The following is a 26,857-nucleotide window of genomic DNA, read 5'->3' on the forward strand; positions in this document are numbered from 1 at the left end:
CTGATCTATAAGAGAAAGTTGCCACTGTAGCTAGAATAAGCTTTTTAAACCTTTTTAAACAGGTGCAAACCTCTCTGTTGACACTGATTTCAGTAGTTTATTTTGAGCAGTTTATTTTGGGTTAATTTTAAACCTGTTCCTAACTGACTGAAACTAAACAGAAATAAGCCACTCAAACCACAGAGTGCTCAGGTGGCCCTTTGAGCGGGTCTGATTTACTGGTCTAAATTCACACCTGAGTTATGGGTTTAAATTCACACCTCGAGTTATACCAGTGCAACTTTCTCAGGGAGATTCTCCCTAAAAGTCCAATCTAAATTCAAGTTACATCTAACTAAGATACTGGTTCTGTAAGCCAATAAAGCAGCCAGAAGTTCACTGAGAAACTCCCTCTCCTCCGTCTTGCGTGACCCTGCAAAGCACCTTCCCCTGTGCATGGTTTAAGACCTCCCTTGGCCCTCTGGTAACTCTTTGTTATTCAATATGTCAAGGGCCATCATTACCAGTTTAGACAGGAGCTCAGACTTCTCACCAAGTTTGCTTATCTAATCACCATTGTCAACATTTTAAATTCAGTTTCCTCAATACAAGGATGTTCTTCTAATCACTGGAGGGATCAAAGTGTAGTAGTTCTTATCCCAAAGGATCTGTGTGTGTACCCAATTAAGGAGCACTTTTCTCCCAGGTGCTGGTTCACACCCCTGTATCTCATCCACTGCAGCCATAACTCAACTCCTTTTTGACTAAGGTCTATTAGCATTTATAGGGCCTATCAGCCCAGGATATGTCCTTTGGTTCCATGGCTGTATCATTAGCCAGCAATAGCGTTTAATTCCTCTCTTTAGTGATTACAGTTAGGTGGGCTGATCGGTGTTTAGGCCTGGCACAGATGTTGTACCTGTATAACCATTAGGGGATTACAGTGGATGAGAAGCTGGATATGAGTCAGCAGTGTAGCCTTGTTGCCAAGAAGGCTAACGGCATATTGGGTTGCATTAGTAGGAGCATTGCCAGAGGATCGAGGGAAGTGATTATTCCCCTCTATTCGGCTCTGGTGAGGCCACATCTGGAGTATTGCATCCAGTTTTGGGCCCCCCACTACAGAAAGGATGTGGACAAATTGGAGAGAGTCCAGTGGAGGGCAACAAAAATGATTAGGGGGCTGGGGCACATGACTTACAAGGAGAGGCTGAGGGAACTGAGGTTATTTACAAAAAGAAAAGGAGTACTTGTGGCACCTTAGAGACTAACCAATTTATTTGGTTAGTTTATTAGTCTCTAAGGTGCCACAAGTCCTCCTTTTCTTTTTGCGAATACAGGCTAACATGGCTGCTACTCTGAAACCTGAGCTTATTTAGTTTGCAGAAAAGAAAAATGAGGCGGGGATTTGATAGCAGCCTTCAACTACCTGAAAGGGAGTTCCAAAGAGGATGGAGTCGGCTGTTCTCAGTGGTGGCAGATGACAGAACAAGGAGCAATGGTCTCAGGTTGCAGTGGGGGAGGTCTAGGTTGGATATTAGGAAACACTATTTCACTAGGAGGGTGGTGAAGCGCTGGAATGGGTTCTCTAGGGAGGTGGTGGAATCTCCATCCTTAGAGGTTTTTAAGGCCTGGCTTGACAAAGCCCTGGCTGGGATGATTTAGTTGGGGGTGGTCCTGCTTTGAGCAGGGGGTTGGACTAGGTGACCTCCTGAGGGCTCTTACACCCCATATCTTCTGTGATTCTACGATTAGGGTTGAGCATGTGATTTATTAGTTTTTTTAAGCAAGTAGTTGTACTAGCACAATCCCTTGTGTGGATGCAGTTATCCCAGTGTGCAGGTGCCTTTCCCAGTAGCATTTATTCCCCTTCCCATTTGGGAATAAGCTATACTGGGATAAGGCAGCATTATACAGGTATAACTATACCCAGACCAGGAGTTTTACCTCTTTAACGGTACAGGTAGATTATTATTATTATTTATTATCGTATTATTGCAGCACCTAGGCGCCTTCTTCATGGACCAGGACCTTGTTGTGCCAGGTGCTGTACACACACACACAACAAAAAAGACCGTTCCTGCTCCAAAGAACGTAACATCTAATTAGGCCTGGTCTACGCTAGAGACCTACAGCAGTTTAACTACATCACTCAGGGATGTGAAAAATCCACCCCTTTGAGGGACATAGTTATACTGACCTTAACCCTGCATGTACACAGCACCATGTCGGCCGGAGAGCTTCTCCCGCTGACATAGCTACCAGCTGTCGGGGAGGTGGGTTAAGCGCCGATGGACGAGCTCTCTCCCATCGGTGCAGGGCATCTTCATTGTAGCAGTACGGCTAAGACAATGCTGGGTTTTAAGTGTAGACATGCCCTCTGTAGCTAAAGCAGTACAACTTTTGTGTGTAGGGAAGGCCTCAGAGTGTAGCACATCCTCTTTCTGAAATACCCCCGATCTAAAGAGATAAGGGCCCCAGAACCACAGCTAATGCTAGTGCCTAATGCACTGTGTGTGTGTGTGTAATGACAAAGAGAAAAACCTAGGATTTGGGGGGCCAAGTAACTCCCTGCATGTATCTCACACACAGGGCTGCAGCCTTATCAAGTGATTCTCCTTAGCGGTTGCTGGGTTTTAGGATCTTTATCAGCTTCCAGATTTATGTGGGGTGGAACATTACAGATTTGTAGGAATTCAGGATCCAAAATCCAGCCTGAAGAATAGCAAAAGCTGCTGCTCTTCCAGCCTTACCAGGGCAGGCTGGGGAGCACTGAAGCAGATCAGATAAATGAGTAATGCAGAGAGAGAGAGACAAAGGGAAAGTGCTCTACAAATCTGGACTAGTCAGGCTCACCTCTGCAGGAGGAAGAAGAGGGGGTGGGGCAGGCGATCTGAAATAGAGGAGAAGTGTTAAGAAGGCTCCATATGTGCTCTCAGTCACAGACGCTGATATTTACTCAGCTCCCTGGCTGCAGGGGAATAAGCAGAAGCAAAACCTGCCTTAGGTCACATAGTCCTTTTCTCACCTCTCCCCAGAGCCAACACAGCCCTGGAGCTGGAGGAGGGGACAAGACTGCAGCTGGATGACGGACAGTCCAGTGTTTGACCGCCTGGCTTCTAGAGGATTTAATAATTTTATTAAGATGATGTTAAAATAAAAAGAAAACAGTACAGAGTTTAAGCATAGAAGTTTCTGGTTATCAGGGAATAAGGTACAGATTATGAAGTTCGGTTTAGAAACAGGTGGCATAAGAGATGCATAATCTGCAATATCCCCGATTGGGGGTAAAAGGTTAACGGGTCAAAGTACAGACATTGAGATATGGGGGTATGTTGTTCATATAATGGCTATGTTCAGGTGTGGAGTATGATGAGTGGATACAATGATGAGGATGGATTGACCCTCATTTGGTGAGATTTAATGTTCAGTGAGTTTAATGTCCAGTTCATATGGTTCAATGGAAAAAGTATCTTGGTCCCTTTCTCGTAGTTGATGCACGATGTCGTACCAGCTCACACCTCCAGGTACTGTCAGTGGCCGGTGATGTGTTCGATGTAGATGTCCCTGGACCATCGGATGGTGTCCGACTAAAGCTGTAGTCTCCCCATACCTGGTCAAACCAGGGGCAGTGTTCTTGCCCCTTTTACTTAACTCTTTACACACTATGTTAACAGGTATTGATGGTCCATTTGATATTTTCATAATTGTGTCACTTTGCATAGCTAATAGCCACTTTCCTCGAAGTGGTTTACGAGCACTGGCCAAGAGGCATAGCTGGTGTGACTGGCAGAGCTGCGCGGAAGTATCATAGAATCATAGAATATCAGGATTGGAAGGGACCTCGGGAGGTCATCTAGCCCAGTCCCCTGCTCAAAGCAGGACCAATCCCCACCTAAATCATCCCAGCCAGGGCATTGTCAAGCTGGGCCTTAAAAACCTCTAAGGAAGGAGATTCCACCACCTCCCTAGGAAACCTATTCCAGTGCTTCACCACCCTCCTAGTGAAAAAGTTTTTCCTAATATCCAATCTAGACCGCCCCCACTGCAACTTGAGACCATTACTCCTTGTTCTGTCATCTGCCACCACTGAGAACCCTCTAGATCCATCCTCTTTGGAACCCCCCTTCAGGTAGTTGAAAGCAGCTATCAAATCCCCCCTCACTCTTCTCTTCTTCAGACTAAATAATCCCAGTTCCCTCAGCCTCTCCTCATAAATCATGTGCTCCAGACCCCTAATCATTTTTGTTGCCCTCCGCTGGACTCTTTCCAATTTTTCCACATCCTTCTTGTAGTACTGGACACAGTACTCCAGATGAGGCCTCACCTATGCCGAATAGAGGTAACTGCAGAGTTGGCCCGTTTTATTGTATTGATCTCTTTCTTTATGATTTATAAACACACCCATTGCAACATGAATGGGCACACCCATGCAATAACCGAGGCTGTAAATTCACTGAGGCAGGGACCGTCTGCTTCTCCCTGTTTGTGCCGTGCCTACCATAAGGGGGCTCTGATACTGGTTGGACCATATGCACTGCGGTAATAAGCACGGTTAACATGAGTGGTGGAGGGAGAGCTGGTGGTGGTCCTTTTTGACCTTGGAATCTATAAATCCCCCTGTTCATTCCCTCCCTTCCTGGGCCACAGGGAGAACAGGATTGCCTGCCTTGCCCTCAACATGTTCAACACTTTCAGCTCTGTACTACGACAATGACTTTTAATCAAATTGCATGTTTCAGGGCTTCAGCTGGTCACCTGCAAGGGTCAGGAAGGACATTTTTCCTGAGGATACACAATTAGCCTAATGTACGCTGGGGGTTATTTAGCTTTTCTCTAAAACGTCAGAGATGGGCCAGAGCTGAAGACAGGATACCAGATGGGGTGAGCCAGTGCTCTGAGGTGGTACAGTGAATCCTCTTTCTTAGGCCTGGCCTACACTTGCAGTGGCATGTAGGGTACAAATAGCTGCATGCGGCAGTGAAAGGCTCTGGCATGGGTGAGGCAGTGGGGAAAGGCTCTGGCAATGGAGAGCTGCAGGAGCCTTTCCCCACTGCCAGAGTCTTTCACGCTGGCGGGGAAAGGCTCTGGCAGAGGGAAGGCAGCGTGACACGACATTGCTAAAAAGAGGGAGGCACAGCACAGCGTGGGCATGCCAAGAGCTGTGTAGGGGATGTGCCCTAAGGTTCTGGCATGTCTGACCTCTACGCGCCTCAGCTGTCCTGCACCAGCTACAGAGCTAGCTATACCCGTGCTAGCTGGGCGTGCCGTGTCTGTTCTCTACATCCCACCACAAGTGTAGACCTGCCCTTAGACCAGGGGTAGGCAACCTATGGCACGCCTGCCAAAGGCAGCACACAAGCTGATTGTCAGCGGCACTCACACTGCCCGAGTCCTGGCCACCGGTCCAGGGGGAAAGGGGGGGGGCTCTGCATTTTAATTTAATTTTAAATGAAGTTTCTTAAACATTTTAAAAAACCTTATTTACTTTACATACAACAATAGTTTAGTTATATATTATAGACTTCTAGAAAGAGACCTCTAAAAACTTTAAAATGTATTACTAGCACGCGAAACCTTAAATTAAAGTGAATAAATGAAGACTTGGCCCACCACTTCTGAGAGGTTGCCGACCCCTGCCTTAGCTGCTTGGCGGATGAGCCTTGCTCGCGTGCTCAGGGCATAACTGATTACCAGATCTGCTGCCGGGAAGGAATTTTCCCCCAGGTCCGATTGGCAGGGACTTTGTGGTTTTTCTCCTTCTCTATAGCATGGGGTGTGGGTTGCCTGCAGGGATCATCTGGGCATGTCCCACCTAATCAATTCCCTGCCATTGCAGGGGCCTCAAGCATTGGTGGCACCTCGTGTCCTCCTATTCGCTGCTAGTGGCACATCACAGGTTAGTCTCCTGAGGCCTGAAATGCTTTAGTGTATCCCAAGTCCAGTTTCCCCCTCCCCACCCCACGGCAGAAAGGATGTGGACAAATTGGAGAGAGTCCAGCAGAGGGTAACAAAAATGATTAGAGGGCTGGGGCACATGACTTACGAGGAGAGGCTGAGGGAACTGGGCTTGTTTAGTCTGCAGAAGAGAAGAGTGAGGGGGATTTGATAGCAGCCTTCAACTACCTGAAGGAGGGTTCCAAAGAGGCTGTTCTCAGTGGCGGCAGATGACAGAACAAGGAGTAATGGTCTCAAGTTGCAGTGGGGGAGGTCTAGGTTGGATATTAGGAAACACTATTTCACAAGGAGGGTGGTGAAGCACTGGAATGGGTTACCTAGGGAGGTGGTGGAGTCTCCATCCTTAGAAGTTTTTAAGGCCTGGCTTGACAAAGCCCTGGCTGGGACGATTTAGTTGGGGATTGGTCCTGCTTTGAGCAGGAAATTGGACTAGATGACCTCCTGAGGTCTCTTCCAACCCTTATCTTCTATGATTCTATGATTCTAAGTTGGTGTCAATATAGGGGTCATTGGGTGACATTTAATAGCCTGTGATATACAGGAGGCCAAACTGGAAGATCTATTGGTCCCTTCTGGACTTAAGCGCTGTACAAGTGTGGAACATTACCTACAAAACACACAATTCATGGCTCTGGGGACCTGACTTTCAAAGGTGCTGAGCAGCTGTAACTGCCTGGGAAGTCTAGAGGAGCTGCAGATGTTCTGCACCTATGAAATCAATCCCACACCTAACGAAGTAAATTTTATGTTCATGAGCCAATGAAGAACCTGATAGTTCCCTGCCTGTCACAGCTTTAAGTTAGGAGTAAGGCCACTGGCACAAGCAGAATTATGTGGGTAGGGAACCAGCGTGGAGCAGAATCCGGCCCCAGGAAACAGAGGGGACCATCAGACCAGAAGGGGAAGTGAATTCAAGAGCCGAGAGTCTTTCCCTGAGGGTACCCTTCCACCAGCCCCCAGACAGTGAAACAGAGGGATGGTTTGCAAGAGCTCTGAAGCTGATTGCCTCTGCTGTGGCAGCACAAAGGGAGAAGGCCCATCTACACCGCCACAGCAAAAAGTCTGGGATGACACATCTGCATAAATTATGCACAAATGCTGCATAAATTAATCATGAACTTTGCATAAATTACGCATGCATGTTGCACAAAGTATAAAAATTTTATTAAACCTAATGTTAAAAAATTATATAATATGCAGGTTAAGAAAAGAGTGTCTGTACATGTGGGTATAGTGCTTAGATTATCCACAAATACAAGGTTGTGTTTTTAAAGTCATAAGATACATATAGTGCATAATCAGCAATAACCCAAATTTAGGTGAATAAATGTAACAATACAGTTTAGATATTAGAATCCGAATACTTGGGTACATCACTCATGAAAAGTTATACAGAGAGTTGGTTGTGGAAAGCAAATATAGGAATGAGTGTAAATAGTCCCTCAGGAATTGAGCATTTAGGGTAGATTATCTATTTGGAAAATACAATCCATGAGGAAAGTATTTCAGTTACTTTCCCCATTGCTTTTCTCATGGGCACTCCAGCTCATCCCTTCTGGTATTGCCATGTCCAGTGATGTGTTCTATGTAGATGTCCCTCGACCATCTGATGGCGTCTGACACCATGAGTTGCCTCATCAGCCGAGTGTAGCGTTGACCGAGTCCGCTTTCTCTCAACACTCACTCGTTACTGGGGTCCCATGCACTCAAGGCTCCGACGACCAGCGCGTGTGTCTGAACCTGGTAACCCTTAGCTCTCAAGGTTTCAGCTAGAGGGGAATATTTCTTTCGAGCTCGGGTATCTTGGAAGGCGGGGATCCTGTTCTCAAAGGGCACAGTGACATCCACCCTGATGATCTTCTTCCGGTCCTCATTGGCGATGACGGTGTCCGGTCGCAACTGGCTGTCAGTTCTGGGGATGGGGGAGTTCACGGGTGGTGGGATGGCTCTGGCCAGGCGATCTTGGATGGCATTGTGTTGCAGCTGGAATGGAGCTTGCACAAAGTATATTACACTACCTAAACCTCCCAAAACCAGAAGTTCTCCCCCATCTTCCACTCCTTATCCAGTCCATTAGTCCCTCCTCCCCTAACCCCTTCACCAGTCCCTCACACATAAGCCAAGCTCTTCTCTTTGCTTTTGCTGACAAGAGCAGAAAGGGATGCAAAGCTCAGTTACTGACTCTACCCACCATGCATAAGAAACCAAAGGTTTAATTCAGTGAACAAGCCAAGTGGCTGTGAGATACTTTGGCTAAGTTACCTTTGTCCTCAAGGCTTCTGACCCAACTTGCTTATTTGAAAGTAGACTTTGCTTTGTGTACTTTGTTTGGAAATTATTAAAAGATAATAAGCCAGCAAACATGCAATCAAACACATTTATCACCATGCCTAACTACTATGAACTTTTACGGAACTAATTAAGAAAACACAATTATAATATCAAGCTCACAAATTGGAATCGACTCAATAAATCAATAGATTAGCAGTGATACTGAATTGAATCACCAATTTGTCAAGTCATCAAATTAATATAGTCCATAATCAAAAGCATGGAAATTAATACAGCCTATTGTCAATTCTTACAAATACTAATCCCAGGAATTCAAGGAGGCAGTTGTCTGTTTAGTCTCAGTTACAGGAGCTCACTCACGGCAAGATAATCAACTGGACCCCTGGAAAGTTTTGGAATCAAAACCAAACTGGTTTAAGGGCTTGTCTACACTTAAAATGCTGCAGTGAATCAGTGAAAACACTGCCTACGCTGAGGGGAGGGGTTCTCCCGTCGTGACAGATACTCCACTTCCCCAAGAGGCAGTTGCTAGGTCAATGGGAAAATTCTCCCATCCACCTAGCACTTTCTACACCAGGGGTTAGATCAGTTTAACTGTGTCGCTCAGGGCTATGGATTTTTCACCCCCCTGAGCTACATAGTTATATCAACCTAGTTTCCTAGTATAGATCAGGCCTAACTTTGCTTTGAGGCCTGAGTGGTAGGTTCTTTCTGGAGTTCATGCTTACTGAGGGCTTGGCTACACTTGCGAGTTACAGTGCAATAAAGGAGCCCCGGGTGCACTAGGTCACTCCCCGTCCACACTGGCAAGGCACGTAGAGCACTCTGACTCCGTGGCTGGTCTGCTCCTGGTACTCCACCTCGGCAAGTGGAATAACATTTGCTGCGCCCCCGCTAGAGCATTGCGATGCCAGAGTGGATGCCCTGGTCTGTTAGTGTGCTCTGATCGGCCTCCAGAAGTGTCCCACAATGCCTGTGCTAGCCACTCTGGTCATCACTTTGAACTCTACTGCCCTGCCCTCAGGTGACCAACCATTGGACCCGTCCTTTAAATTCTCTGGGAATTTTGAAAATCCTCTTCCTGTTTGCTCAGCCAGGCGTGGAGCGCTCTCAGATAATCTTTCCAGGTGATCATGCCTCCACGCACCAGGTGATCCCCAGTATGGAGCAATGGCAAGGTGCTGGACCTCATCAGTGTTTGGGGGAGGAAGCTGTCCAGTCCCAGCTGCGCTCCAGCTGTAGGAATTATGATAATGAATTATGAATTATGAATGAATTATGAAATAAAAGATCAAAAGAGGCACCAGACTAATACAGAAATTAAGATACATACTCGTGTTCATGTACCTTGGTTACAGACACCTTAGAAAAACCTAAGACAGACAGACAGATAGGAATCCTTTTGCCCACCACTAAAATGCGGTCATTTCTGGGGTAGAATGAGACAACTGTTGATCAAAGCACAGCAAGTAAAGAAAGGTGTCATAGCCCATTGCAACTCTGGAGGACATAGGTAGGCAAAATGAGATTGCACATATTCAAGGCTGGCCAGGATGTCAGTGATTGATAAACTTCCTACTCTTGCAGAAAATTAAATCAGGTTTTTAATGACCGCAACTGTTCAGGACATGAGCTCATACAAAAGCAACAGGGCCATATCCTGGCCCCTGCTACAGCTGCTTTACACTACCCTGGGATCTTAATTGTCTGGTGCAGGATTCCTCCAGCCTAAGGGAAACCTCAGGTGGTACAGAGCCAGAAAGGCTCAGACGTGTAGGACTGGAAGGGACCTCAGCAGATCATCTAGTCCAGTCCCCTGCACTCAAGGCACGACTAAGTAATAACTAGACCATTCCTGACAAGTGTTTGTCTAATCTCTTTTTTAAAATCTCCAATGATGGAGATTCCACAACCTCCCTGGGTAATTTGTTCCAGTGCTTAACTATCCTGACAGTTAGGAAGTTTTTCATAATGTCCAACCTACATCTCCCTTTCTGAAATTTAAGCCCATTGCTTCTTGTCCTAACCTCAGAGGTTAAGGAAAACAATTTTTCATCTTCCTTGTAAAAACCTTTTATGTACTTGAAAATTGTTATAATGTCCCTTCTCAGTCTTCGCTTCTCCAGATTAAACAAACCCAATTTTTTCAATCTTCCCTCATAAATCATGTTTTCTAGACCTTTCATCATTTTTGTTGCTCTCCTCTATACTTTCCCCAATTTGTCTATATCTTTCCTGAACTGTGACGCCCAGAACTGGACACAATATTCCAGTTGAGGCTTAATCAGCACGGAGTAAAGCAGAAGAATTACTTCTCGTGTCTTGCTTACAACACTCCTGAGAATACATCCCAGACTAATGTTTTCTTTTTTTTGCAACAGTGTTACACTGTTGACTCACATTTAGCTTGTGATCCACTATGACCCCTCAGATCCCTTTCCACAGTTCTCCTTCCTATGCAGTTATTTCCCATTTTGTATGTGTGCAACTGATTGTTCCTTCCTAAGTGGAGTACTCTGTATTTGTCCTTATTGAATTTCATTCTATTTACTTCAGACCATTTCTTCAGTTTGTCCAGATCATTTTGAATTTTAATCCTGTCCTCCAAAGCACTTGCAACACCTCCCAGCTTGGTAACATCCACAAACTTTATCAGTGTACTCTCTGTGCCATTATTTAAATCGTTGATGAAGATATTGAACAGAACCGGACCCAGGACCGATCCCTGTGGGACCCCACTTGTTATGCCCTTCCAGCTTGACTGTGAACCACTGATAACTACTCTCTGGAAATGGTTTTCCAAACAGTTATGCACCTACCTTATAGTAGCTCTATCTAGGTTGTATGTCCTTTGTTTGTTTATGAGAAGGTCATGCAATACTGTATCAAAAGCCTTACTAAAGTGAAGATATACCACATTTACCTCTATACCCGGCTCCCCATCCACAAGGCTTGTTATCCTCTCAAAGAAAGCTATCGGGTTGGTCTGACAAGATTTGTTCTTGACAAATCCATGCTGACTGTTACTTTTCACCTTATTATCTTCTAGGTGCTTGCAGATTGATTGCTTGATTATTTGCTCCATTATCTTTCCGGGTACAGAAGTTAAGCTGACTGGTTGTAATTCCCCTGGGTTGGCCTTATTTTTCTTTTTATAGATGGGCACTATATTTGCCCTCTTTCAATCCTCTGGAATCTCTCCCATCTTCCACACCTTTTCAAAGATAATGGCTAATGGCTCAGATATCTCCTTAGTCAGCAGCTTGAGTTTTCCAGAATGTATTTCATCAGGCCCTGCCGGTTTGAAGATATCTAACTTGTTTAAGTAATTTTTAACTTGTTCTTTCCCTATTTTAGCCTCAGATCCTACCTCTTGTTCACTGACATTCACTATGTTAGATGTCCGATCACTACTAACCTTTTGGTGAGAATTGGAACAAAAAAAGGCATTTAGCACTTCTGCTACTTCCACATTTTCCATTATTGGCTTTCCTTCCTCATTGAGTAACGGGCCTATCCTTGGTCTTCCTCTTGCTTCTCATGTATTTGTAGAATGTTTTCTTGTTACCCTGTATGTCTCTAGCTAGTTTAATCTCATTTTGTGCCATGGCCTTGTTCATTTTGTCCCTACATGCTTGTGTGGGTTTTTTGGATTTTTTTTATACTCATCCTTCGTAACTTGACCTACTTTCCACTTTTTGTGGGACTTGTTTTTGAGTTTCAGATCATTGAAGATCTCCTGGTTAAGCCAGGGTGTCCTCTTGCCAGACTTCCTATCTTTCCTACACAGTGAGACTGTTTGCTTTTGTGCCCTTAATAATGTCTCTTTGAAAAACTGCCAACGCTCTCAAACTGGTTTCCCCCTAAGGCTATGTCTATGCTACAAAGATAAATCTACAAAAATAAGTCAACTTACAGCCGCTGCATTAATTATTACAGTGGCTATTGTCCACACTACCCTCCTTCTGTCGGTGGTGCACATCCTGACTGAAGAGAGGCAGTGTGGGGGATTGAGAGCCAGGGCTCTCCACTCCATGCAGCTCCCCACCAGTACACCAGCTGCTCCGCAGAGCTTCTCACCTCCTCTATCCCAGCCAGGAGCAGGGGGAAAGTTGCTCAGGGCTTCTCACCTCCGGTGGGGAGATCCACACCCAGAGTCCGGTCAGCTGCCATGCTCCCAGTGGGGAGCAGGGAGCTGGGACCCCGGAGGCAGCAGGGCTCCATGTGAGGAGCAGGGAATCTGGGCAACAGCCCAAGCCAAGAGCCTGGGTGGCAGCTCAGCTTGGAGAGGATACCAGGCAGCAGCTGCTTTCTTGTCAATTTGACGGCTCCAGTAAGCTATGAAATTGACAAGAATGAAAGCCAACAGCCCATGTAAGCAACACAGTGTCTACACAGACACTGCATCACCCTAACTACACTGACATAAGCCCTATGCCTCTCGTGGAGGTGGTTTTATTATGTCGGCATCGCAGGCGAGTTACATCAGTGGGAGGAGCATTTCAGCGTCTACCCCTCCACTGTTTTGTCAACAACAGCTGGCTTTTAGTTTTGTCGACAAAACTGTGTAGTGTAGACAAGGCCTTAGGCACCCTTCCGATGGGATCTTCCCTACCAACTCCCTGAGTTTGCTCAAGTCTGCCTTCCTGAAATGTATTATCTTTATTGTGCTGTTTTCCCTCCTACCATGCCTTAGTATCATGAACTCACCATTTCATGATCCCTTCACCCCAAAAAAGCCTCACCCACCTGTTCTTCCTGGTTAGGTGGTCTATAGCAGATCTCTACCATGGCATCATCCTTGGGTTTTTTTACCCCTTTTATCCTTACCCAGGGCAGGACATCTCCTTTCCTTGGGAAGGCACAACACACATTGGTTTTGCTTGCTGTACAACAGCTTTCTTTCGGGGGAAGCTTTTATTCCCCTGACATTATAAAACAGGCCCTCAAGACGCTCTGTGCAAAATGACCACCATGGAACCGGAAACAGTGCAGTTTGCCTGCTTCCATTGCAAACCAGATAGTTACGAGTGAATCTGGTTTATGATTTTGCATCAAAACCATGTGAAATTGGCAGTTTCTTGAGCCTCAGAGTTTCCAGGCAAAGCTGGGTGAGTCTTGACTGTTATGACCTGGTTTCACTTTGAGTTTCGGGATTGGTCTGAAACTGAAACTCAGGGCTTGGGTGTGTGTGAATCTACTTGTACTGAAAGTGAATCAGGCATTAGCCCAAACCTTAGCAAACTGAAATTAATGACCCTACCCTTCTATGCCAATTCACAGCTTGCGCCCATTCCCATCTAAATCAGAAGATGGTTTGTCATTGGCTTATATGGGGCAGGACTGAACCCTCAGCCTGTGCTACAGCGCCTGGCATGCCACTCCTCCCAGGCTTAGCTACTTTCTCTTTAGACTGAAAAGCTATAAAAGGTGTATTAGCATTAGGGACAGGAAGAATTCTGTAACTGACTAATCCAAGTTAATTTTACTGGATCCTTTGTACATTTTGCATTGACCTCTCAGAGAATTAGTTTAAATAAAAAGTGAATGCATTTATCTGGAGTCAGTACATCTGCCATTTGTGCAGCCTAATGTCTGTAGAGGTGGAATATCCTCATCCATCTTAACCAGTAATCGTGATCGTTGAGGTTAGAACCATGCAACAACAGGAAATTCTCCCAAATTTCAACTAACAGGGACTCAGTAGTAAAATGTATCTAATTCAAAGGAGATGATCAAGGGCCCAATTCTTACCATGCTACTGGCATAGTCTTTACTACTTTTTGTCATAAAACATGCCTAGTCTACGGAGGACCATTGCACCAGCCAGAGTGACCACAGTTGATGGCATCGCACCAGGCATTGTGTAGTGAAGTTCCCAGATCTGGCCCAATCCTACAAATCCATGAATCTCTGGGGTGGCCCTGCGAGCAGTGCCAGGTAAGGTCAGGGTGTACACCACTTTGTGTGTCAGTTTGAGAGCACCATCTGCTGGGGTGGCTTGGTCCATCTTGGCGACACGGCTGAAGAGCATGCCATGCTGCTTCTGAATATGATGAGCAATTGGAGGAAGGCCAGATCTCTGCTAGATTGTGACATTTTCGTGCTGATAGCGCATCTGGATAGCAACTCCAAGCCTGCCTACAAGAGGGTCCAGATTTCTGACCCAGATAGCAATATAGGTAGTAGACAGGTTTGACAGGTCCCAAACTTTGTCTTGGCACAAAGATGTTTTTGCATCCAGAAGCAAGACATAAACGTTGTAGTCTTTACAACTGCGAGGGACTCCAGTTTATTCAAAGGAGCTATCCAGGGCAGTAAAGCACTCCACATGGGAGTAGGGCCCAGAGCCTCCAAGGTATGTAGGCAACTCCCATTGATTTCAGTGGAAGTTAGGCACCTAAATACCTTTACAGCTCTGGGCCGAAGTTTAAAGGACTCAAGCCTATGTTAGGTCAATGGATTTGGTGACAGATTGTTGAATGGAAATACAATTGCTCACAATGTCCAGTTGCTGGGATTGATCACTACCTGATGCTTCAGAAGAAAGGGAAATAATTATCCACAAACAAACCAGGTAAGGGCTCTACCAGCAGTTCAATTCTGTATTAGGGTCAAAATTCTGTCTTGATATCTGCAATGATCAGTTTATGCCCTGACTAATGCAATTTGATTGTTCATAGAATCATAAAAGATTAGGTTAGAAGAGACCTCAGGAGGTCATCTAGTCCAACCCCCTGCTCAAAGCAGGACCAACACCAGCTAAATCATCCCAGCCAGGGCTTTGTCAAGCCAGGCCTTAAAAACCTCTAAGGATGGAGATTCCACCACCTCCCTAGGGAACCCATTCCGGTGCTTCACCACCCTCCTAGTGAAATAGTGTTTCCTAATATCCAACCTAGACCTCCCCCACCGCAACTTGAGACCATTGCTCCTTGTTCTGTCATCTGCCAGCACTGAGAACAGCCTAGCTCCATCCGCTTTGGAACCCCCCTTCAGGTAGTTGAAGGCTGCTATCAAATCCCCCCTCAGTCTTCTCTTCCGCAGACTAAATAAGCCCAGTTCCCTCAGCCTCTCCTCGTAAGTCATGTGCCCCAGTCCTCTAATCATTTTTATTGCCCTCCGCTGGACTCTCTCCAATTTTTCCATATCCTTTCTGTAGTGGGTGGTCCAAAACTGGACGCAATATTCCAGAGGTGGCCTCACCAGTGCCGAATAGAGAAGAATAATCACTTCCCTCCATCTGCTGGCAATGCTCCTACTAATGCAGCCCGAGATGCCATTAATCTTCTTGGCAAAAAGGGCACACTGCTGACTCATATCCAGCTTCTCATCCACTGTAATCTCCAGGTCCTTTTCTGCAGAACTGCTGCTTAACCAGTCGGTCCCCAGCCTGTAGCAGTGCATGGGATTCTTCTGTCCTAAATGCAGGACTCTGCAGGTCTCTGCACTTGCCCTTGTTGAACCTCATCCGATTTCTTTTGGCCCAATCCTCCAATTTGTCTAGGTCACTCTGGACCCTATCCCTCCCCTCCAGCATATTTACCTCTCCCGCCACCACTTAGTGTCATCCGTGAACTTGTCGAGGGTGCAATCCATCAAGCAGGTGCAGTCTGCTTTTCTGAAGTCCAGGGTCCATATTCTGCTGCTCTCCTTTCTTCCTTTTGTCAGGATCCTGAACTCAACTATCTCATAGTCACTGCTGCCCAGGTTGCCACCCACTTCTACTTCCCCTACCAATTCTTCCCTGTTTGTGAGCAGCAGGTCAAGAGGAACACGGCCCCTAGTTGGTTGCTCCAGCACTTGCACCAGGAAGTTGTCCCCAACACTGTCCAAAAACTTCCCGGATTGCCTGTGCACTGCTGTATTGCTCTGCCAGCAGACGTCAGGGTGATTGAAGTCCCCCATGAGAACCAGGGCCTGTGATCTGGAAACTTCTGTTAGTTGTCCAAAGAAAGCCTCGTCTACCTCATCCTCCTGGTCCGGTAGGCTATAGCTTGTTCATATCCAGCATGAATTATGTGCTAAAAGCAGAGCTGGTCAGAAAGTGGCATTTCTGTTTCATGAGAAATTTCAAACTTAAAAAAAATCATTCCAAATCAAAATTAAAAGTTTGAAATTCCACATGGTGCAAAAATTCTGATTTTTTTTCAAAGTCAGAACCATCTAAATGTTTCATTTCAATAACGTCCAATCACTTCCTTTTGATAATGTCAAAGCACTTCATTTTGCTACAGAAAAAAACATTTAATTTTGGTAACATTGATTCATTGCACGTAGATTATTATATTGTAATATATTATAATGTCTAAATAAAATAAATCAGAACAAAGTATTTCAATGTTATCGAAACAAAACAAGAAAGTCAAAAAACAGTCTGCCTTTTCCCAATCAAAATCAACACATCCCCATGAAACATTTTAATTTGGACAAAATTGCATTTTTGATAGAAAACTCTTTCAGAGACATTATTTATCATTTATCAGAAAACTATCCTTTCATTTTAAAAAGCCTTCCACAGCATTGACCTCAGACTCCTGCAGCAGTGAGTCCCACAAGTCTCCAAATAGAACACATTCAAAGAAGCAATTGTATGTAAAATGTTTGTATGGGTCTGCTGGATTTTTAACAATGGTGTCATGAGCCCAATGTTAAGTGACCGTAAATTGCATTTCACTAGGAAGTCAGTTTCATTGTTGCACATTAACATTTCAATGTCTTTTCCTGGAGTCTGTTTATTTATTTGCTGCTCGACCTAGTGTTGCTTTCTCGGTTCAAAACCCACAAGTGATGCACAGATAGGATGACTCATGTTATTATCTGAAGGCAGATCAGTGGCCTGTTCAAAATGAATGTGTTGGTCTCTGTTTATTCATAGCGGACAGCTATCCGCATCACAGAAAGTGTCAGCATTGTGAGCACTAATTGGCCCTCTAACTGGCAGTCTCAGCAGAGGTGCCTAGGACAGACTGGGCTATGGAGACTGAACTGCCCTACAAATCAGCACACCATGGAGACAGATCGGCCCAGCAGTGTGGCGGAAGCCAATACCTATGCTGCAGATACGCATCAATAGATGATTTCAGACTCCAGAGCTGTCTGGCCAGCAGCCTTTGCATGAAAAGAAAAGGTGACTCGAGATGAACTTGGAATACACAAGCTCAGGTTTCCACCACCAAATCAGCTCTTCACACTCAGCCCAGCTTTTCAGCTGTGGCAAAGAGCCCAGTTCCTCTGAGGCCGGCTGGCTGGCATCCTTGCAGTTCTTGATCTTCTGCCTACCAATCATCAGCTGTGGTCCTGTAGCTGACAGACCACGGTGCAATGGGTCTTACGAGGCAGCAGAAACTGCACTGGCAGGCTGTTCCAGGGAAAGAAAGCAGCAATGGGGTTGTATGTGAGCCTGGCAGGGGCTGGCATCTTACAATGGGGCATCTTTTCCAGCAGTTGGGAAGAAGCAATTAGCATTCTACTGAGCCATGCTGCGGTGCTGCACTGCACATTCATGAGGATCCGGCGGCCCCGGGCTTCAACTATTCAGACACTGACATGCAATTGTGTGCTGCATTCCAAAGGATGAATAGCATTGGCCTAAATTCCAGACACAGCTACTCAGCATGACACCCGCTCCCAGAACACACACACACACACACACATTTCCCTTACGGCGTGAAGAGCTGTCGAAATTGTTAAGTCATGCAGAAGACACACTCTCCCTGTCCTCTCTAGCCCTCCCTCCACCACCACTTCACGTGCTGAAATGGATTCTTTGTATAGACTTACACATGCCCTCCCCCGCCCCGCCCCCCCCCAGCAAGCCATCTAGGGTGCCTAGATGCGGTAGCAATAGGGGCCTTAGAGATACCATAGACAGACAGCCAGCCCTTTATAGCATGTCCATTACCACCTCGCTGGCTGTGCATGGCGTTTCGAAAGCATCTCCCTCCCTTTTTCTGTGAGCTTCAGTGCAAGGGGGCGAGTGTGGTGTCAAGCGGGCTGCAATGAATTCTAGCTGCATACAAAGTAAAATCTTTGGGCGAATGGTAATGTGACCTGTTGGGTGGATAAGGGCACCAAAACAAATGAAGATCTTAATGAAACTTTACAATAGTAAACAGTGACGTTGTGTGGGCCCCGCCCGGCTTTAGTTGGAGTAAATTATTTCTGCCTTGCTTCCTATTATTTACGTCTCACTAGCCCAGGACTTTAGGAGGAAACTGGAAGACTCCTTCTTACAGTACTTTTAACGTACACAATCCAACTTGTCCTGGTCCACTTGTCGCCGACTACTGCTGGCTTTTTTTACAGACCATTTTATGCGACAGACTGAATCAGACTTTTGTTACCCTGGACAACTTAGAGTACAGGCCTCTGCATGACAGCTCAGTCCTAATGGGAGATCTGAGACTGGTCTCTGTCATAGAACCATAAGGTTAGACGGGACCACAAGGGTCATCTACTCTAACCCCCTTGCCAAGACATAGGGTTTGTTGTAGTGTCCATGCTCATAGGTGCTTGCAATAAACCCGTGTGCTGGTTTAATAAACCTGGAAAATGCCCGTTATTACAAATTAACAATGATGTTTGATTATTGTCTTATTATTTTATTACATATTTATGTGGCTACCAAAGTGTGCTAGACACCTTACAAACAAATGAGAAAATAAAGTCCCTTATCTGAGGAGCTTACAAAAAAGGGCTAGATTCTGATAGCTTTACTCACATTCATTGTATATTACTCTCAGAGTAAAGTACTACTCAGTGTGAGGGATAACTCAGTGGTTTGAGCATTGGCCTGCTAAACCCAGGGTTGTGAGTTCAATCCTTGAGGGGGCCATTTGGGATCGGGGCAAAAATTGGGGATCGGTCCTGCGTTGAGCAGGGGGTTGGACTAGATGACCTCCTGAGGTCCCTTCCAACTCTGGTATTCTATGATTCTATTTGAGTAAGAGCCCTAAATAGTGGCATCCCTTTATGGGAAACCCCGACCAAATTTAATCAAGATGAAACCAATAAGGTTGGACAGCCATTCATTAGGGTTCTACAGAAATTACTCTTCAGTGCCACAGGAGCTGATTGCCAGCTGGTGCATGATGTCAGAGCTCCACGGATGGAACTTCGACAATTTACACCAGCTGAGGATCTGCCCCAGAGCATTCAATAGCGCATGAAATCCTTCCTCTAGGTCTTTTCATACCATCGTCCCATTCCACTGCAGCAATGTAATTTGCTATTACATCCTGTAGAACTTCACCATAAGGGCACACATGACGGGCGGCGTGGTGAGATGCAACAAGATGCAAATGGTTAAATCCATCTTGCCCTGTTCTAAGCACCCTTCGATCTGGGGAGGACTAAGTATTTTTAAACCTCCTGGAGAAAATAATGTTCCTTGCTAGCCAAAACCCATCTGAGGACGGTGGTTTTGCTTGCATATCAGCCTCCAACGTTGGAGGGTGTAATGTATGCACGAAGTCTGGTTTGGATCACATTTATGATGGGCGGGGGGAGGTTCCTTGCTGTTGGCTTATTTCTTTTGATAGACAGAGCAGTGAAAAGGCAAGGCCCATATCTGGAAATAGTCCCTATACTGACCAAAATCACAGCCTTACCTCTGGGATTTAAACTGCTTCTGGGAACATCTGGATTTTTGGTTGCACATATTCTAGTACTTTCATCCAGGGTGATGTTTCTTCACTCGATCATGATTATCATTTCTGCTCGTGTCTAAACTTCAGTGATATTTTTTGGTCACAGCCATTTGTTTGGGACAGATGCTTGGCCTGTGTAAAGCTCCATTGACATGGATTTGAACATGAATTTAGCACTGGTACCAGGTCTGGCGTTAAAAATCCATGAAACTGAGATCTTTTATTTATCCAAAAGCAGAATGGGCAGCCGCAATGCAAGCTTCTCCAGTAAAGATCTATGCTGCTCTGTAGGCCCACCATTCAACAAGGTCCATGCAATTTTTGGACCTTGGACAATGATGATCAATAGGGAAGCTTGCAGTGAGTCTTCTAAGACTGCCAACAAATTATCTTCTCAAACCCTTTAACTAGGAGTTGGTAGGTTCTGTCTCACAGCTACGTGCTTGCTAGGAACTGAGCTGGGATCACCAACTCGTTTGACCTAGACTAGTTTTTCTGTGTAATTAACTAGCTTGCCCACAGACTCAAGGAAGCTAGAATTAGAAAAGACGAACTAGCCCATCTCTAGTTGTGTGCTTGGCTTTGGGTCTGGTTGTCCCCAAGGAAAGGGGGCAAGTTACGAAATAGTCTCAGAGGGCCTGATCTGAAGGCAATGGAAATCAATGGCACGAGTCACCATCAGCTTTGACTCAAGGTCTTTGGGTGATCTTTAGAAACCTAAAACAGTTTAATTGGCATACATTTTAGTTCCATCGATTTCGGTCAAATTCACTAGGCGTTTGATTGGCAGGACAAGCTTGCCAAGTGTTGCTAAAGTGTAGGGAAAAGACAGGTCTGTGGAGCGTCTGTCAGTGGGTATGATACACCCAGGAGGGCATTTCATACACTGTGTTTGGGGATTGATCCGCTGTGACATTCCTGCAACAGGCCATCTCTGCCATCGCTCTCCTTTCTCCGAGGGTCCAGCACCGTCTTTCGTCCTCACTCTTTGAGACATCCTTTATGCTTCCTGATAGCGTATGGAAATCTTTGTCACACTTCCTTGGAGATTGTGGAGTAGAAAGTATCTCTCTGGTTCCATCTCTCCTTTGTCCCACTGGCTGCATAGTTACTCTTCTCTGGGGTTAGGCTGTGCTCTATGCCTCTAGCGCGTGGCCACCGAGGATACATCTTCATAGCACAGTTAGCTAAACTCTAACTAGCTGACCCAAGTGATGCTGATGCTTGAGGCAGTCATGCAACAATTCAGCAGTGGCTAATCCAATCACTCTGTGCTGCTAATCCAATCCCACTGTGTAACTCAATCGTTGTTCTGAAATCTTGTTGCTCCCGCTTGAGGGGGGGCTAGAGTGCTGACACAAGCCACCTGCTGCAGCGAAGTTAAGCTGGGTGTCCGTACTCATATTCTGCCTCAGAACAGGCAGGGGGACGTCTTTGCGGGGGGGGGAATGTGTTTTGTTTGGGTGGGGGTCGAGAAGCATAGTGGGGATGCTACCCTTGTGAACAGAGCTGTGGAGCACTTGCTGGTGGTCTGTAGAGAGCTGGTTTGTCCCACGGTCCTGGGCTATGCGGCTTTGTTTTTATTGTATTAAGAGCAAGATAACAATACATTCCACTCTGGCCAAACATTACATTTCCATGCAGGCAATCGCTGTGTCTCTCCAGGGACACTAGCCAACTGCCTGTGGGAGCAGGGGTGCTGGAACAATTTGTGGAGTGGGGGTGCAGAGAGCCATTGAACCAAACTATAAACTATAAATCCTGTATATGATGGGAACCGCTTCAAGCCAGGGGGAGAGGCAGTACCCCTCGTTCTAGCACCTATGCATGAGAAGGAAGGAGGTCGGAGCGATTGAAAATCGGCTGGGAAGTGTGGCTTCATTGTTGAGCCAGGGTCTGCCCTAGGAAAACGTCAGGGGACCCCTGCTTTATAGGAACCACGACCGAGACTGACCTGCTCTATGATTAGTCCTGCTGGAAAACGAGACCTCCTGTTAGGAAGGGAATTTTATTTTTGGAAACGCTAGAAATAGTTCTAGTTGTAGCCAGGTAAAGAACCGAGCAGGTTGGAAATACTTTGTAGCAAGCTGAAGAATGTTGAAGAAACTGCTCTGTACGATCAGAAGTGCTGGAAGGAGGGGTGCTGGGGGTGCAAGTGCACTCCTGGCTTGAAGCGGTTCCCATCGTATACAGGGTTTATAGTTTGGTTCAATGGCTCTCAGCACCCCCACTATACACATTGTTCCAGTGCCCCTGTGTATGATCAGAGGAAGTTTTTTAACTCTCAGTGCCCGCAGACGGAAGGCCCCACTTCCTTAGGGCTCGGTAAGCACTGTCCTGTGGGCACGCATGACAAGCCCCCGAGGCCTCTGGAGAGTTAATGCCATTCATCGAGAATAAGCTGGCCCTTTAAGACTTCCCGGGTGAGACCCGAGATGGTGTGGCGTTATGTTCTCCCTTCCCCCACTGCCCTGCCCAGAGTCCATTGACCATGTAACGGAGTAAGTGGTGTGATTTAAAACACAACCCTTGGTTAACAAGGGCAGAGCAGGAGCCGCACGGCTCCATTCTTCGGCCCCTTCCTTTCCAGCATGCAAATCCCCTGTGTCCGTAGTTGCTCTTCTCCACCTTGCACAGCATCTTGCAGAGAAGCATCGCCTGATCTCTCCCAAGATCCAATTAGAATCCAGGCCCTTCCGCCCCACGCCCCCTTTGGGAAGGCAGGAGTTGTCCTCTTCGCCCTTGCTCGGCCCTTCTGCAGTCAGTCGCCAAGGTAACGGAGCACAGAAACGAGTGGGCCAGCTATTTCGGGCCAGCTCCCTGAAGGATGGTTCAGCATCCATTAACCCTTTTGGAGCTGCGTGTTATGTGGGCAGGGGATGCTGATGTTCTCTTGATACATTCCAACCTCTGTCTCTGCCAGAGCGATTGGGGGTGGCGGGTGAAAAGATACCAGGGACTTCACTTCCCCCTCGTAACTCATCATGTAGAGCCCGCAGGCTCGCTGTTTTCCCCACATTTGGAATTTCCTGGGCGTTTTCTTTTCTTTCCCTCTCTGCACACAGTCGACATAGATTGAAGTCCATGGACAACTGCGCCATCTCTGTGCAAATGGAACAATCTTCCCTTTGCCTTCTGCGGTCTCAAGCTTGAATTTTTTTTGTAAGTCCCAAGAGATCGCAGCATTAATAAACACCACACAGTGCAGTGGGTAAGGCCTCAGGTAACCACGGCAGAGGGGAAACCGTTGCATTATTACTAGGGGTATGTCTGAGTGACTGACTAAAGGCACATCTCTCTGTCCAAGGTACTTGGAGCCTCCTAGGACCACAGTATCTGGGCACCTTACATCCTTTAACAGTGTTCACCTCACAACACCCCCCCCGAAATAGGGCATTGCCAGCAGCCTCATGACACAGATTTGCTCAACGTCACCCAGGAAGTCTGCAGCACAGCTCAGGTCTCCTAAGTCCTAGCCCAGCGCCCTGTCCACTGGACCTCCTTCGCGATACAGCCGGCACGTGTTTGAGCACCACTAACCCTGGAATTCCGGTTTTGTATTAAGCCGAGAGGAATCCGAATCACAAAACTCAGATGTGGACCTAGGGCAACGTTTCTCAAACACGCCCACCGTGGCTGCGTGCGGCCACCAGGGGCTTTTTGGGTGGCCACGACAGCCTCCTGTGCGGAGACTGGGCGGGAGGAGGGGCACAAAGCATCGGCCCCTCCCTCCTTGTTGCTCCTGGATGCGCTGCCCCTGGAGAGATGTGGGGTACAACGCTGCAGGAGCAAGGCCCCTTGAACCACCTTGGGGGTGGGGGGTTGGGCGGCAGAGTCCAGCAGTGGGATTCAGGAAACTAGCCGTGAGGCCCTGGGCTCCGACCGTGGGGCAGCGGATACTGACCCCCCACACACACACACACGCCCGACTCTGGCCACATGGCCCTGGCCTCCAGCTGCGGGGCTTCGGCCTCCGGTCCCCGGTTCCCGCTGCACAGCAGCAGCCGCTGATCCACGGCCCCGGACGCGCGGCCCCAGCCCCTGGCACTGATCCCCTGCCCCAGCTGCATAGCATCAGGCGCTGACCCATGGCTCTGTTCCCAGGCTCCGGCCATGCGGTGGTGGGAACTGGCCCTGGGTGCCGACCCCTGACCCTGGCCGCGCAGCAACGAGTGCTGGCTCTGGCCGCGGGCACTGAGCCCCGGCCCTGGCCGCATGGCAGCAGACACCAGGCTGTGGCTCTGGCCATGCGACAGTGGGACTCATCACCCATCCCCATTGCCTCTGGCTCCTGCTGCCTCCCACAGCCCTGTCCTTATTTCCCTCCCCACCCCCACCCCGAAGACCCTGCTGCCTTCCTGGCCTCACATCCATCACTCCCATTGCCAGGGCCCCTGCTGCCTCCCCCGGCCCCGCATCCATCCCACTATCACCTCTGGCCCCTGCTACCTCCCCCTCTGGCACCCCCATCCAGGGCTTAAAGGGTTCTGGGGCTTGCTGAGAAAAGTGATATTAACAAACATGCAAGTATCACTTCTCACAGCAGACCTACTAGCTATATGTGAAAAGTGATACTTGTATGTCTGTTAATGTCACTTATCACTTTTCAGAGCTTCCCAGGTAGCTAGGAAGTGTGCCGTGATATTAACAAATATACAAATATCACTTTTCACAGCAGGCCCCAGGATTCACTGAGCCCTGATGGGGGGACGGGGGGGCCAAAGGGGAAGGCATCGTTATTGAGTCTGCCAAAAAACCTTACAAATATACATTACAATGATCTGGATGTTAATTGTTTTTCCTAAAGTTAATTAAGTATTTTACCAAAAAAGCTGTCAGCGCGGCTACAAGTGAGAGTTGGTAGCTGCACTCTGAGGCCACCAGAAATTTGTTGCGAGAACCCCTGACCAAGGTGCTGGAACGAGGGGTGCTTGGGGTGCTTGAAGTGGTTTCCATTATCTACTGGGTTTATAGTTCGGTTCAATGACTCTCAGCACCCCCACTATACACATTGTTCCAGCACTGTTGGATGTGGATTTCCAAGTTGGGGGGCTGGAATTCAAGGCTTTGGTTCTGTCCCTTCTCCAGGAATAAGAACAGAGGAATTGCCACACCAGAGCAGCGGTCTGCTTAGTCCAGCATCCCATTTCCCACAGCAGCCAGCATGAGAGGACGTGCAAGGAACCCTGTAATGGATGAGGTGCCCAGAGGAAACTTTTCCTTTATCTCTGGCTATCAGTTGGCTCATGCCCTGAAGCTTGAAGGTTTCTATCCCTTTTCTAATTGTGGATGTGCTCCTTAGTTGAAGCTTTTGTTAATCCTACTAAGCTCCAGGCCCGAGTGCTATTATGTGAAAATGACTTTCACAGCCTAGTTACCAGGAATGTTAGCAGTTTGAAATGTGTTGCCTTTTCTTTCATTGCATGGCCCTTGAAAGCGAGGATGGGTTGAATGAAACCACAGCTAGGTGTGCCTGAATCACTTCCTCTGCACCTCTTAGTCCCTTCCATCATCTCCTTGCTAAATTAAATGGCCCCAATCTTGTCAATCTCTCCCTCCCTCCAGCAATCTTTCCTTGGCTCTGATCATTTTCACTGCCTGTCTCTGAACTCCTTTCTGTTATGAGGTAGGGAAACCAGTATTGAAAATTCTCACTTTCTCTCTAGTGTATTCTCTTCCCTTCCATTTTTTTTTCCAGTGGGAGGTGGGGGGGGGGAGTTAAGGGAAAGTAAAAATGTGATAGGGGAGACCCCTGAAAATTAAAAAAAGATCAAATTTTTTGTCTACAGAGCTGGCCTGTGCTGGACAGAGGGAGCCGGTCTCTGTTCCTGGACCCCCACAGAGCCAGCCCAACCCAGGCAGAAGGAGTCAGGGTCTGGTCCCGGAGCCCCCCGGAGCCAGCCCAACATGGGGAGAGGGAGCCAGGCTCTGGTCCCGGAGCCCCACAGAGCCAGCCCTTTGCAAAGGAATGATCCCTGGAAGAGCCGTGTAAACATAATCAGCAGTTTCCTGGAGCCCTGCACTGATGCAGCAAGTTGTCGGTGATGAATTTGTGGGCAATAAACTGTAACAGCCACTTGGCTGCTTTCCCTTTGTGCCTCTGAAATATTGTATGGCACAGAGGCTGCCCTGCTCTCCACTGAAAGCAATTAGCCATGAGGTAAGAGACGTTGGCTCACATCGGCTATGCAGACTCATTTCATGGCAGATCCCTAGCCGTGCTCTGTCTGACTCATACTGTAAGCTCCTGGGGGCAGGGAATCTACCCCTACATTTTGCTGTTAATCAGTTAACACCATTGGTGCTATGTGAAAATCATTGCCAGTACAATAAATGCAACTGCTTTGCAGGTGGTATCCTGCTGCTGTTACGATGCCTTCTCCCTCCATGCAGCCTGTGATGGTTTATCGAACACATAGGAGCGGATCCTGAGCTGGTGTAAATCAGTATAGCTCATAAGACCATCAGAACGGCGATACTGGATCAGACAGAAGGTCCATCTAGCCCAGTATCCTGTCTTCTGACAGTGGCCAGTGCCAGGAGCCCCAGAGGGAATGAACAGAACAGGTAATCATCAAGTGATCCATCCCCTGTCGCCCATTCCCAGCTTCTGGCAAAGAGAGGCTAGGGACACCATTCCTGCCCATCCTGGCTAATAGCCACTGATGGACCTATCCTCCATGAACTTATCTAGTTCTTTTTTGAACCCTGTTATAGTCTTGGCCTTCACAACATCCTCTGGCAAAGCGTTCCACAGGTTGACTGTGCATTGTGTGAAGAAATACTTCCTTTTGTTTATTTTAAACCTGCTGCCTATTAATTTCATACGGTGACCCCTAGTTTGTGTGTTATGAGGAGAAAATAACACTTCCCTATTGACTTTCTCTACACCACTCATGATTTTATAGACCTCTCTCCTATCCCCCCTTAGTCATCTCTTTTCCAAGCTGAAAAGTCCCAATCTTATTAATCTCTCC

General features: G+C 47.0%; 1 protein-coding gene across 4 annotated transcripts in view; it reads right to left on the reverse strand.

Annotated features, from left to right (window-relative positions):
• PFKFB3 (6-phosphofructo-2-kinase/fructose-2,6-biphosphatase 3) overlaps positions 1 to 26,857 on the reverse strand; it is a 113,739-nt gene that overhangs the window by 6,851 nt on the left and 80,031 nt on the right. The window contains exon 16 of one of the 4 annotated variants that reach the window (XM_048836663.2): positions 7,133 to 9,465. The exons of 1 other annotated variant lie outside the window; for it this stretch is intronic. In XM_048836663.2, the coding sequence (XP_048692620.1) occupies positions 9,162 to 9,465 (304 nt within the window). In that variant the 3' untranslated portion in view covers positions 7,133 to 9,161. Of the gene's footprint in view, positions 1 to 7,132; positions 9,466 to 26,857 lie in introns of those variants that run through there. 2 more of the 4 variants (XM_048836666.2, XM_048836664.2) reach the window with 2 other exon arrangements.

The sequence above is a fragment of the Caretta caretta genome, chromosome 1, assembly GCF_965140235.1.
Source record: "Caretta caretta isolate rCarCar2 chromosome 1, rCarCar1.hap1, whole genome shotgun sequence".
Taxonomy (NCBI): Eukaryota; Metazoa; Chordata; order Testudines; family Cheloniidae; genus Caretta; species Caretta caretta.